This window comes from Nuphar pumila, chromosome 3 (assembly GCF_984573655.1).
Source record: "Nuphar pumila chromosome 3, dmNupPumi1.hap1.1, whole genome shotgun sequence".
NCBI classification, from domain to species: domain Eukaryota; kingdom Viridiplantae; phylum Streptophyta; class Magnoliopsida; order Nymphaeales; family Nymphaeaceae; genus Nuphar; species Nuphar pumila.
In genome coordinates this window covers 35,344,120-35,358,274 of record NC_143251.1, presented here as the reverse complement: position 1 = coordinate 35,358,274, position 14,155 = coordinate 35,344,120, and the positions used below count along the sequence as shown (strand labels likewise).

Sequence of the window (14,155 nt, the reverse complement as noted above, 5' to 3'; positions counted from 1 at the left end):
ATTTAAGAGAAAACAAAAAATCCATGAATTTCTAGTTCTCATATTCTAATGACTATATATATATATATATATATATATATATATATATATATATATATATATATATATATATGATTGAGCGCAACAATGAACGCCCAATCATCGAGGAACACAAGCATCCGATTTTGCGCAAAAAAAAATTGAAAACCACGTGTTATTTGTTTAAATCAATGGCCGCTGCTGATTGCGTGCGATCAGCCGCAGGCGGGCGTCCACTGTTACACCCATCTCTCTCTCTCTCTCTCTCTCTCTCTATATATATATATATATATATATATACTGTCAACTGGCATGACATAAAATGTCTCAAAAATAAGAAGTGTCTCGAATATAAGACAAGCAACAAGCAAAGGACCAGCAAAAGCCGATCCTGCAAATTTATTGAACAAATTAGCATAAAAAAATTTGACAGTTAATTCTTGGTCGTCAATAATTTTACAAGCTTTCTAACATTCAATCACTAATCACATACAATGAACTTCTATACAGTGCTATTTCTGTTAAATCAAGAATTCATCATGGAGTAGATGGGCTTCCAACTTGAAGAGTGACGCGACGAGCGGCAACTTCTTTGAGGTGTGAAACTTAGCTCAAACATTTCTTTCAAAACCATTCCTGGTTCCTGAAAACCGTCTAGCTGAGCAACAAGAAGTGCACTTTCTTGAACATGATTCATATCTGTGGCGTTGGTCCATATTTTCTGTGCCAATTGCAGTCGTCGCTGCTTGCTATCCAATCTGATGTCCCACTTCTTGTACAGATCTTCTCTATCTTTTGCCGATAATCTCCTCTGCATCAGTTTGCTGAGCATATCTCTCTCACGTTTCAAAGCTTTGATACTGTAATTTTCACCATGAAAATATAACTGTTACACATTCACGTGCAAACACACACACACACACACATGCGTGTTTGTGTAACATTTAGCTTAGACTCAATCAAAACCCAAACCAGTACAGGCACAAGTTCAATGTCAGATCCAGGTGTTTTACTATTGAACCAATCGGGTTAATCACAAGTATACTCAACCAAGTTGGATTACACTTAAGTTCAACTTATAAATTGAAAACGGAAAAGCAAAAGAAAATCAACAAAAGCATGCATCTATTTCCCCAACAGTTAAAAGATTCTTAAGGCAAGAAAGTGCACTCTTACACAACATGGAGAAGGAGAAGGGAGATCTCAACAGAAATTTCTCACTACAGAGGTCAAAGTCCAAATATGCTTTTACAACTACAATTATACTAAATACCTTAACTACCATGCCGTATCCTTTTATATTTCAACCAACAGCATATGCACCTGTTTGTTAAGGCATATATGCAGATAGAACTACCACTTGTGCTTTAGTGGTCCATAAATCCCCGATATAAAGCAGCTTGTTAAGGGCCTGACCATATCTCTTTTTGCTTGCATTGATGTTTTAGGTTTTTTAATTGGCAAAATGATGCACTTAGCTGCAGCAAAGACATCTTCCTTAGGTTGCAGGTTCATGTCCTCCTATAAAACAACCAATCTATGCTGAACATTGCCAATGTTAATCTGGGGATATGATATTCTCCTATTCAGGATATGTTGAGATTATGCTAGTTTCAACTCTTTATTTCACTTTCTTATATCAAGTGTAAAAGGTAGTCTCTAAAAGGAAAAACATAGGAGCAACATGCAAGTGACCAAGTACCTTGAATTTTTGGCAAAACTGTTATCATTCCCCTGAAAGTATTTGCTCTTAAGAAAAGACAGTCTCCTCAACTCTACTTCCATGTAAATTGAGTCGGCGGCGTCACCATTGAAAAGCAGGAAGAAACAACTTCTGTGGATCAAGGAGACATTGCATGTGTGCCATAGTTCAATTATCTCTCTCTGCTGCCTCTCAATCTTGGTAGACCAATCAGTCAGTGGTTCAATGGGATCTAGAACTTCAGCCTCCGGAACTTCTTCCATGAACTTCTCATTCATTGCATCTTTATCAACATTTGGTTCATCATCCTGCATGCATCAACCCATAAAAGATCATGGTTAAATAGTGACTGAGTTATGGTGATCTGAATCCCTTGGTCTCTAATCCAAGAAGAATTTTAGATCACACGGTCTCAAGATCCTCAAAAAACTGAAACACTCCTCCCTCCCACCCCACTCCAAAGTTCCCATATTTCAAACTGTAAAGGATCTCAGATACACAATCTTTAGGGATTTCAGATCCTTGCATTTGTATCCCTCAAACTTAGTGTGGGTACATGTAGATTCATCTGTGCATAGGAGATCCAAGGGACTCAAATGACCATTAAAGAAAACCAAGAAAACAATCAGATGAATGTGCTAACCTACATTTATAAAAACTATTTGTCATGACATGGAAATAAACCTGGTGCCTTAAATCAAACAAGAAGAACTTTATGAATAACATCCCTCATAACTAAAAGGGCAGATCCTGTCAAACGCTGGGTGAGATTAGCGTTTACAACCATAAACCCCACCCCTCTGTGGGTCCCACTTGTACTGAGCTACAGTAAAGAGGGGTGGGGCTTGTGGTTGTAAACGCTGGGTGAGATTGATAATCTCACCCAGTGTTTGACAGGATCCGCTCTCCATAACTAAAGATGGTGGAAAACCTTCAACAGGAAAATCCACAGCTAAAAAGAAGGTAGAGCAGAAAAATTCATATATGACCAAAGACTGTTTAAATGAAATCAGTAATACCAGAACAGAAGCTTGCACCTGTTCACCATTGAGCTGCTTCTGACACTGAAGTTTAGCCATCCTATCCTTCAGTTCCACAACAAAATTGCGGATGCTGCTTATGTTCTCTTCAGCAGCAGTTTTAAATTTATATTGTGCTTTTTGAACATCAAGACTGCTTTCATCAGAAATCTGGGAACCATCTCTGGGCACTGTTTCTGTTACTGCAGAAAAACTCAATGTGGATGGCTTCCTAAGAACCTCAGGCCTTCCAGGAAAGTATTTCTCAAATATGCTAGGTGGTGTGTTATCATTCGGATAGTCCTTCCAAAATGGCGATGGAGAACCAGACGAAAGTGCTGCTCTACAACTTCTGCTCCTCGTTAACATAAAGCTTTTAGAACTGGTAAATCCTTCAGTCGATGGCCAATATGATGATTCATCAGGATATGGACTATATAGATTTTCTGTGAATTTCTTCTCATTTTGAGGTTTCTGATCTAATGGAGCAATAGAGGAATCTGTATGACTGATGTCTTTCAACTGTATATCACTTGGCTTATTTTCAGATTTATGTTCATCATCACATATCACAAAAGGCTCCACTGCTTCTTCTGTTTCCAAGGAGGACTTGAAGTCAAGCTTCTGATCAGTGCTTGATTCATCTGCCTGGATGCATCTAACGTCTTTGCACTCTATTTCAGAATCACTAGAATATGTGGCAATTACATCCTGATTTTGATGTGGGATTGATGCAATTGATTTTGGACTAATTGAAAGACAAGAAGAATCTTCATTAAAATGCATAGGGCCTTGTTGCTTTTCAGGAGAGCAAATATGTGAATCTGCATGGATTTCCCAACTCACTGGATCCACATGGGTTACACCCTCCACTTCTACTTCCAAATCCTTTGGTGCATGCAGTGCCCCCAAATCAAAAGTAAGGCCTTGGTATCCATCATAGGACTCTGAAACTGAAAGCATATCTTCACATGAAGGTGTTGGAGCACCACATGATTCCTCCTGAAAACAAGAAAAAATAAAGCATAACTAAAAGGTTTGATGAATAAGCATCAGGATGGAATACCAATGAGACTTAAGTTAATGAAATGCACCCATGGTCTTGAAGGCTGATCAAGGCTTATAACTTGAAGTAAATCCTCAAGCCGAGACTGAGCAAGATCTCTTTGTTGGATCAATTCTTTTATCTCTTTTTCCATCTAAAAACAAACAACAAGCATGACCTTTTAGCATCATAGCAAAAAATATCCTAGTTTCAATAACTGTTAAACCAAGGTTGTCAAACTAGGAAGCGGAAGCAAGAAACGATACGGGAAGCGGAAGCGAGACATTTTAAAATTTATAGGAAGCGGGAAGCAAAGTATCAATTTGGAAGCGAAATAGGAATAAAAAATGAAGCAATATGGCAACTGAATAGGAATCGAACAAGAAACAAATAAAAGCTAAAATAAAATTGATCATTCTTATATTTCATGATTTTTCAGTAAGAGTTAATTTTTTGTTAAAATCTAACAATGATAGTCACCAATTTAGAGAAAGTACATGGGAAGTGAGTGGAAACGTGAGGAAATACATGGAAAACATGAAAAGAAACGTGAGAAAAGCATATAGGAAGCATAGACCATGTGTGTGGGAAGCATAGAAGAAGTGTGGGGGAATCGAGATTCCCATGAAGTTTTGAAAGCAAGGAGTATCGCGCTTCCCACCTACCTAAGAAGATTCATGTAACTCTGTGTTAAACCCTTATAAAAGCAGTCCATGGATGCATACGAATCTATGTACCTGCATGAATGCCTTATCATGTTTAACCTGATTTTGCTAACAATGATGGTTACCAATTTAGAGAAAGTACATGGGAACTGAGTGGAAGCGTGAGGAAATACATGAAAAACATGAAAAGAAACGTGAGAAAATCATATAGGAAGCATAGACTATGTGTGTGGGAAGCATAGAAGAAGCGTTGGGGAATCGAGATTCACATGAAGTTTTGGAAGCAAGGAGTATCGCACTTCCCACCTACCTAAGAAGATTCATGTAACTCTGTGTTAAACCCTTATAAAAGCAATCTATGGATGCATCTGAATCTATGTACGAGCATAAATGCCTTATCATGTTTAACCTGATTTTGCTACATATTTCTGCACATTCAACCAAACCAAAGCATTTTCCTGCTTGTGTTATCCAATAGCCTAGGAAGATTTACAATTTGAAATAATCATGTTTTGTAGTTCAAAGACTATAAGCGGGACAGCTATAGTAATTGGCCAAAAATTAATTAAAAAAAGAAAAACACAAGTTAAAGATATACACAAGTTGCCTTATATCTCCACCCAAATATTCACCAACATTTCACAGCTTTCTACACCAAAAGGTTCAAAACATTAAATTTATTGAGCTTACAGATTTTCACACAAAACATCAAGATTCTGGAGCTTGCACAAGCTTAAAGCCAGGACAAAGATCGAAATTGTCTATTTATCAAATTCATTTCCCATAGATCAAGTTCATCAGTTTCCAAGCATCTATAAGTCAGATCCCTCCACATAGTAATAACACAATTTAGACCAAGTGACCAAAAATCACAAGACAACCAAGGAAATACCTAAAATATATTCTGAATTCAACTCCAATTGATTACTACAATTAATTTTTATCAAATGATTCCACTTGTTATGGTTTACTTGAGTCCACAAGAGAATTTCTTGTTCTACCATTAGCTGAGTAGAAATCTTGCAATCAGAGGCACATTAATGAAATATCCTTCAGACTTTCGTAATTTGAAGTAATTCTGTGATTTCCAATTTAGTGAGCTGCATTTTAGTATTTTTAACATCTATGCATATGGGTTTCTTTCAGAAATTAACCTAGCCCAATTGGTTTGGTTCAATTTCTCCTACTCAATACTACCAAAAGGTTTTCTAAAAAAATGCTGAAATGTTTTCCATTACCATATATGACATATCCAATTGGGTTTCTGATACTAAATGTTAGTTTTGATGAGCTTTTTCATTAGTTACAAAGATTTTATCCTCATATGACCTAGTTGTTTGTCCTCAATTCCTCTATAATTGGACCAATGATTGCTTTCAACTTTTTCCAGTTTTGGAACTTGAAGAGAGAGATTTTCTATGTTATGTTTTCAGCTGCTCTCACAAGAATGACAATAACTCAATATATGGCATCTTGAAATTTTCTGTTGAAAGATCCATTTAAGTAAATTGTGAAGATTTCCTTGCAGTTACACATAGTTGAACAATAGAAATGCTACCTATAATCTATCACTGCATGATTATGTGAGACACGCACACATTTAGGAAGAGGAATTACGTTGATCATTTTACAAACAGGATTGCAAACCCTTGGTTAGTACTGCTTGTTTTGTTATTGCATTGACAGTTTTAAACTTTTAAGGACAGATCTCAGTAATGCTCACAACATCTAATTCTTCACATTTCCTTTTTGAAGGAGCTTATATTGTGATGACCTAGTAACAGTTTTGTGCCCACATCTGGCTACCTATTCTTCCATTTATAAGTTCCACCTTCTCCAAAGGGTTTATCATTATTCTCCCATTCCAATGATGGATATCTTTAGAGTCCTGCATTGCCTTTCTCAAGGAATGAACATGAACTTCACCGTGCAACCTTATGGGGACATGGTGAAACCTACTAAGAAGATATTATAATTTGTAATAGAGTTGACTGGAGTTCAACATGTGTCCCATACTTCCCATCAACAACACTTGTTGGTAATTCTGGTATGATAAATTATTCTATTCCTTTCTGCATATGTCATGAGCCTTTTATCAACACAACCCTTAGCCGCCTACTTCATGTATGCAGATGAATGGTTAAAAACACGAAACCAATCCAATATAAAATGAAATTGATTATCCAACAGCATCCATGCCTGCATAAATTGTCACTTGCCAATTACAAGCAGACCATTGTGAAGACCTGAGCCAGAGAAGATGAATCAAAAGGGGAATTCTCTGCAAAAAAAAGAGGTCCATCAAGTAATAGGAGACATTGTGCGACTTTCATCATCACTACCCAGATCTGATCATGGATATCTAGATCCTGTATAACTAATTGAATAGCAATCAAGATTTTTATGGGGTTAACCCACCACGTTCCCTCTGTATGTACCTAAACCTGGAATATATAATAGCATAAGTGCCACAAACTAGACCGACAAAAATAATTCAATCCTGTTGGTGGGCCATGGAAGATGCCAAGAAGGTTAAAATCACCAACTACAAACACAGTCCATCCATAATCTACTGCGACTAATACAACAAAGAGTCATGTATCATAGTTCCATCTTTTACCTTATACATAGGGATGACCTTACCTAATTATTAATCACACAGAATTGCATACATCTGTAGGATCCTTCACCTACCATCAATGGATTTCTGAGAAGTGGAAATACATGCCCCACTAGATGTCCTATAGTTGGCCAAAAGTTTACAGTCTTTGGGTGGAATAAGATAGCTGGACTGGTTAGAGAAGCACTACCTTAATTGAGGGATCTCAGCTTCAAATCCGATTCAGGGCAACCCCTAGCTTGACTATCTCAAAAAAATAAAAGGCATGCTCAACATTCACTACATCAGGAGAGTATAATCCTGCATCTTAGAATTATAAAATCATGCCGGCAGAACATGTGATTTCTTAAAGCTTCTCATGTTTCAAAGGACTCAGCACAATTTGCCTTGATCTTTTAAAGATATTCAACATACCATGATGATGAAGGTGATGAAACATAAATAGATACATAAAATGGTCAAACAGGCCACACACACCCAATGCGCCTATCCTTATTTAAGGCTTTTGGATTTGTTTAGATCCAATATCTAGAAATGAAGGTTAACAATGAATCATCAAAAGGGAGTACAAGTGACATGTTTTTCAGGTTTTCTTTTCCCTTATTCACTAAAACCCAGAAATGTAAGATAAAGAAAGGAACCTCATTAGATCAAGTATCCAATCTAAAGCCCACTCATAAACCAAGGTGTAGCTGGATCCTGGAATAGTAGGATGTGTTTGGCTTGGATACAACCAGAACCCATGTGAATTCCAGCCTTACCGCAGGTCAACTCACATAGGCTTGATATGAACCTACATGCACTTAACCCAAACCACCTAGGTCATATTTAAATTGAACAAATGGCATTGACCTGGACTTGACTAGGATAACTGGTGTTTGAACAAAACTTGATAGAGATGTACTTGGGTGAAACCCAAACCCAACCTACTTATGTGCAGTAACTTCCAAAACATCACCCAGGAAAACAAATTTACTTAAAGTTGCTTGAATTTCAGATTGATTTTACAATTGGTTTCCAACAGTCAAATTAATTCCTAAAGCAGTGACAAGCTTTGCTCAACAAACAATTAGATCTAGAAAGATCCTGCAGCTAAGGAAGTAGCACAAGCACACACATACAAAGTCAATATGGTCAAAGATGCATACATTATACATGCAGAGTGATAAAGTGCATATTCAGAATGCATCAGTATGCTTGATTGTGCATGTTTGCAGATCCAAGAACATGTGCATTGTCAATTTCATGCTGCAGGCAGAAAGGCTATAGGAATTTCTGTTGCATGGAGATCTAAAGAAATTTTCATTACATGAATATTTAATATCCAGAAAATAGTGCAAGTTATGTGTAAACCTTTCGAATCTGGTCATCTTTTTCCCTCAACACTGCATCAGAATGATATGAAGCAGGAGGTGCACCTGGAGTTCTCAATTCACTTTCCAATCTAGACAATTCTCTCTGTAAATGTTTTACCAATGCCTTATCAGACATTACCACATTAACCTGTGCATTTGTAACCACTGCCTTAGCACAACTTGCAAAGAGAAGGGTATTCCTTGACTGTTCAATATGGCTTCTTGCAGGACTCATCGTGCAAATGATGGCAGTTCTTGCATTGCCTCCTAATGAAGATTGTAATATGCGTGTGAGCTTTGAGTCTCTATATGGGACGTGCCCATTTCTTCCCTTGCTGTTTCATGTGAATCATATTAAGTAGAGGTAAATGAGAGAACAAAAATCATTGGAATTAGCACCAATAACATGTAGCATATGAAAATAGTAGGCATAAGTAGACCACAAATCCATTATTCCTGAAGCTGTGACGGTATATTCTAAGACAGAAATGCAACCATCAACATCATATCAGAAAGTACATAGGACCAGTCACAATAATTTCAACATTTTCTAGGACACCTCCAAGCATATGACCATCACATCTTTCAATTTGCAGAACTATAATGGTGAATTAAATTGCAAATGTTGTAGATAGATGGCATACTCTAGCTCTGTGATGGGTTAATCAAGAGAGAGAAAAAAGATTAACACTTTCAACTCCAAGGAGCAAACAGCAGCAAAATACAAGTTCGATCATGCATGATCAGAAATAACAGCAAAAATACACGAAGAATAAATTGCTCTGTAATGTATCAAAATCAGCTTAAAGATTACAACCACAAAGATTCTAATCTCATTTAAAATAACTTTCCACGACTTAATTTTCTCCACAAGAGTAGCTACACACTTCTTGAATACTAACCCTCACAGCTCATGTTTCCTGTTAGAACCTCTTATGGCAGTTGCATGTAGCAGCAATATAATTCAGGAAGAATCACAAAATTTATGCAGAATTACATCTCAACCCTCTTTAAGTAAAAGATAAAAACTACTGGTATCACAGAAAGATAAATGAAACAAGGATGAAACTTAGCTCATACTGTTAATTGGGGTTTTTTGAAATAGTATAGGCTACATCCTGAAATAAAAGCTTCAATGCATGCCAACATGCGACTCATATGTAATCTAAACATCAGCTTGCAAGTGACAGCCTGCTAATAAGATGACTCGCAGTCACAACCTACAATAAGGAAAGAAACTTATAAACCTGGAAATGCAGCCGATGGTGCGTTTCTTGTTGCAATTAAAATCCATTTATATAGAAATTTGTTAAGAAATAATATTGACTGACAAGATCAGGACCTTAACAGAATTTCACAAATCATTCAATGGTTTTCTACTGTAAGTAGCAGGTGTCATTATCCACTTTTTTTTTATGCTTATAGATAGATTTCCTATTTTATTTTCTCTTTCTTAATGAAAGTACAATTACTCTGATGCTTTCTTACATCTTAATAGTGGCACATCTGACACTTCAAAAATTACTCCCTGCATGATGTAAGAGCAACACAACACAACACAAGAAGGAAGACATCAGAAGAAAATATGACCTTAGCTTGCGAATAACAGTTCCAAGTGTAAGCAAACTGCGATTTATATGACACCCTTCTTTCAACCTTACACCTGCTCCTAAAGACTGAGATGCCCGTTCACTTCCAGCCAGATCAACAAAGTTCTGCATGTAAAATGTCATTGAACTCAATATACATATTCTTTACTAAAGCTTTAAAAGTCGCTCAAATACACATGAGAAAATTCCAGCTAAATAGCAAACAAAACTAAGCATAACTATTTGTGCGTACCACACATGCAACCAGGCTGCTTGAATTGTCTCTGCCAAGAAACTCACGAGCAGAACTTTCTATTGTCTATAGAAATAAAGAACAGGAAGATTAGAAAAGCACATAGATATACAGCAGGATTGCAAGATTAGGCTATCCAAGCAACTAAAATCCGAAAGCACAGATAAAAGCACCTACAAGCCTAAGAATTTGATGGGATCTAGAGCTTGTCTCATTCAGCGCTGTTTCTCCAATCTGCCTTTGAGCTGCAAAAAGTCATGTATCCTCATGAATACACAAAAAATCTCCCGAACTTAGCACAACACCAGACATCCCACCTTCACATATAGACAGGAGATGCTGCATATGGTTCCAGTCCTTCATTGTTTCCTCCGTAAGCCTCTCCACGACTGTCCCTCTCTACCAACAACAAACACAATAAGCATGAGAAATACAATGGCATCCTGATATTTGCACAAAAAAGGTTATCAGGTCACACCTCAGGGTCATCTAGAAGCCTCAGAGGAGTACTATCTGTGCTGAGTAGATCTCTCACAGCTTCATTGTAGATTTCCATGGCCGAGAACTTCACAACAAATTTCCTTTCCTTGTGCTACAACCAACATTAGCAAAACCCGCCGTTAGAACGAGTGACAGACAAATTCAAGAATTTATTCACTTTTTCAGGTTGATATGGATACCCTCAACATGTAGTCATATATATCGGCTACAGCATACTCTGTAATCCCACGCATGGTGTAGGTCTTACCGCTGCTGGTTTGTCCATATGCAAATACGGTTGCTGCAAATGTATTACCAAACATCAGGCTTTGAATATCATTCAATGTGATGCGAAACTTGGAGTTGGGTGAAAGTGAAACGGTTCATGCTTACAATTAATCCCACTAACAACAGAAAGGGTGACTTCCTTCGCCCCGTCCTCATACACTCGTCTTGTTGGCGTCTCGTAGTTGAACACTCGGTCTGCACATCCACAGAGAAAACAATTCAGACACACCACCAACCACACAATGGATTAAAATGGTAAGGTCTTTGATAGATTAAACGGACGCTGATCCAGCAGGGTAGATCTGCAAAGATGCTACAATAAAGACTTTCCACAGATTGGCCAAACACAAGGATAAGAAACGAAATGGAAGAGGGACATTTTAGGAAGAAAGATAACACGCTCACCGAATGTATAGGCGGTAGGGAACATTGCACGCTCAGGAAGGTCGTTCCTGAATATGACGGTGGTGTCATTGATGCATTCCCAATCCGACGTATCATTCCTCGATATCTCCTTCTCATTCAAGGGCCTCAGCCTAACAGACACCAGGATCCGGTCCTCCCCTGCAACCGGGGTCTTCTCCGGAAAATCAACCGCACCAATCTCCCCCATCTTCACCCTTCACACCCCTCACAGAGGAGGACAATTCAACCGTTACTGCAACAATGTAGAAAAAATGTAGAAACAAGGGGTTCACCAAAAAATCACCGGTTCCCTAATACCAACCATAGAAAAGAGAGAGACAGAGACAGACAGAGAAATTTTCATAAGATCACAAGAAAGCAAATGCATGGATCACCTGAATGACATGTAAAGAATGAATCATGAGCAATGGATGGGGAAAAGAAAAAAAGGCAGCAGCGGAGACAGAGAAATGATTCCACCAAAACAGCATTCTATATGCAACTGTTTCAGTCTGTTGTTCTATTTATGTATTGGTGAGGTAGTGGTGCTCTTTGAGGAGAGCAGCTCCAGACAATAATATTAAATTGATTTGTTAAAACGATCAATCGTTATGATAAAGGAATGCTTTAATGAGCATGCATGAGGGTCAAAGATAACTTTTTCCCATCTTAAGGAGTGGTGGTTGGCGTGACTTGCGTCTGCTTTAGGACCAAGTCAGAGCGGGGCCATGGGGATGGGAGGTGTCCTTCTATTGGCCAACACAACCACCCCGAACTCCTTTTTTCAACCAGCCTTTTAAAAGAACTCACATTCCCAACCTATCATGCGCCCAACCCATAACCAAACAACCCCATCCTTTACCCCCCCCCCCCCCCCCCGTAATCTGCAATTTTTTTCAAGAACAAATGAACATTTTTGCAGGCTAAAATACAGACTTTTGTTCTCACATAGCAATTTTGCACGGTATAAAGACAAAACAAACACCACCCACACCCCTCCCTTCACAATACGTGAATAAATAAATTTCGTAGTACAATGAAATAATAATGATTACTTCTTTTATTGATGAAGTAAAATAGAAAAGGAAAAATAAATTATTGCTTTGACAGGATAAATTAAAGCGCCGACAACTATTAGAATGTCTAAAATTGATAGCCAACTTGAGCCTGCACTAATAAACATGTGATTAAACAGTTAACAGAATCTCCCCCAAACCAAACAGCTAGTACAATCCAAATAAATACGTAATTAAAGACACTAAAAACCCATCAGATTTTATGTTTTGATATTTACAAATCCATAGCCAATTCTGGACCACTAAAATGCCAAAAATAGGTCAGCAACTCAATATCTTCGCAAATTTCCATCACCAACTTCAAAACTCAGTGAAAATGTGCCTTGAAACTCAAACTGTCACCATTCTGGCTTTTATAACTTTTTTTGGACTATAAAATTTCAAGACCTAAGAAAAGAACAAAAAAATTTATAGAAGAAAATAGCAAATTTTACATTCAAATTTCTCACTTTTTTTTCTCCCAAGAGTCGAGACTTAGTAATATTTTGCATCTCAGCGTCAAAATGTTTCAGAAAACACACGTTTACATTAAAGATGAAGTAAAAGCCCCCTATAGGAACTTGAAATCTGTGGCACGTTTGCGCAAAAATTAAAAAATAAAGATGAAAATTACAAAAAAAAAAGATAAAAACAGTTCTTCCTCTTCTTCAAACTTAAACAGGGCGTTACGACCAAAATGCCTGAAAATTTTGGTTTCCGAACTTAAAAGATCTAACAAATTCAAAAAGAAATTCCATCACCAACTCCATAACTCTGTTTTGCAGGCTAAAATACAGACTTTTGTTCTCACATAGCAATTTTGCACGGTATAAAGACAAAACAAACACCACCCACACCCCTCCCTTCACAATACGTGAATAAATAAATTTCGTAGTACAATGAAATAATAATGATTACTTCTTTTATTGATGAAGTAAAATAGAAAAGGAAAAATAAATTATTGCTTTGACAGGATAAATTAAAGCGCCGACAACTATTAGAATGTCTAAAATTGATAGCCAACTTGAGCCTGCACTAATAAACATGTGATTAAACAGTTAACAGAATCTCCCCCAAACCAAACAGCTAGTACAATCCAAATAAATACGTAATTAAAGACACTAAAAACCCATCAGATTTTATGTTTTGATATTTACAAATCCATAGCCAATTCTGGACCACTAAAATGCCAAAAATAGGTCAGCAACTCAATATCTTCGCAAATTTCCATCACCAACTTCAAAACTCAGTGAAAATGTGCCTTGAAACTCAAACTGTCACCATTCTGGCTTTTATAACTTTTTTTGGACTATAAAATTTCAAGACCTAAGAAAAGAACAAAAAAATTTATAGAAGAAAATAGCAAATTTTACATTCAAATTTCTCACTTTTTTTTCTCCCAAGAGTCGAGACTTAGTAATATTTTGCATCTCAGCGTCAAAATGTTTCAGAAAACACACGTTTACATTAAAGATGAAGTAAAAGCCCCCTATAGGAACTTGAAATCTGTGGCACGTTTGCGCAAAAATTAAAAAATAAAGATGAAAATTACAAAAAAAAAAGATAAAAACAGTTCTTCCTCTTCTTCAAACTTAAACAGGGCGTTACGACCAAAATGCCTGAAAATTTTGGTTTCCGAACTTAAAAGATCTAACAAATTC

General features: G+C 37.1%; 1 protein-coding gene across 1 annotated transcript; it reads right to left on the bottom strand.

Annotated features, from left to right (window-relative positions):
* Window positions 1–406: 406 nt before the first annotated feature.
* On the bottom strand, window positions 407–11,918 carry LOC149842563 (kinesin-like protein KIN-7C). The gene is made up of 14 exons (XM_089999280.1): window positions 11,835–11,918; window positions 11,440–11,654; window positions 11,140–11,229; window positions 10,947–11,047; window positions 10,745–10,858; window positions 10,584–10,665; window positions 10,444–10,511; window positions 10,267–10,332; window positions 10,015–10,139; window positions 8,423–8,759; window positions 3,834–3,938; window positions 2,740–3,741; window positions 1,721–2,028; window positions 407–878 (listed from the first exon to the last, which is right to left on the bottom strand). The coding sequence occupies exons 1-14, from the start codon at window positions 11,843–11,845 to the stop codon at window positions 545–547; spliced, it is 2,958 nt and encodes a 985-aa protein (XP_089855406.1). The 5' UTR covers window positions 11,846–11,918; the 3' UTR covers window positions 407–544.
* Between the last annotated feature and the right edge of the window lie 2,237 nt (window positions 11,919–14,155).

Coding starts and splice junctions, on each gene's coding strand:
- LOC149842563 (XM_089999280.1), bottom strand. Junction 10,333..10,443: donor CCCATCAAATTCTTAGGCTT/GTAGGTGCTTTT, acceptor TTATTTCTATAG/ACAATAGAAAGTTCTGCTCG. Junction 8,760..10,014: donor ACTGTTATTCGCAAGCTAAG/GTCATATTTTCT, acceptor CACATGAAACAG/CAAGGGAAGAAATGGGCACG.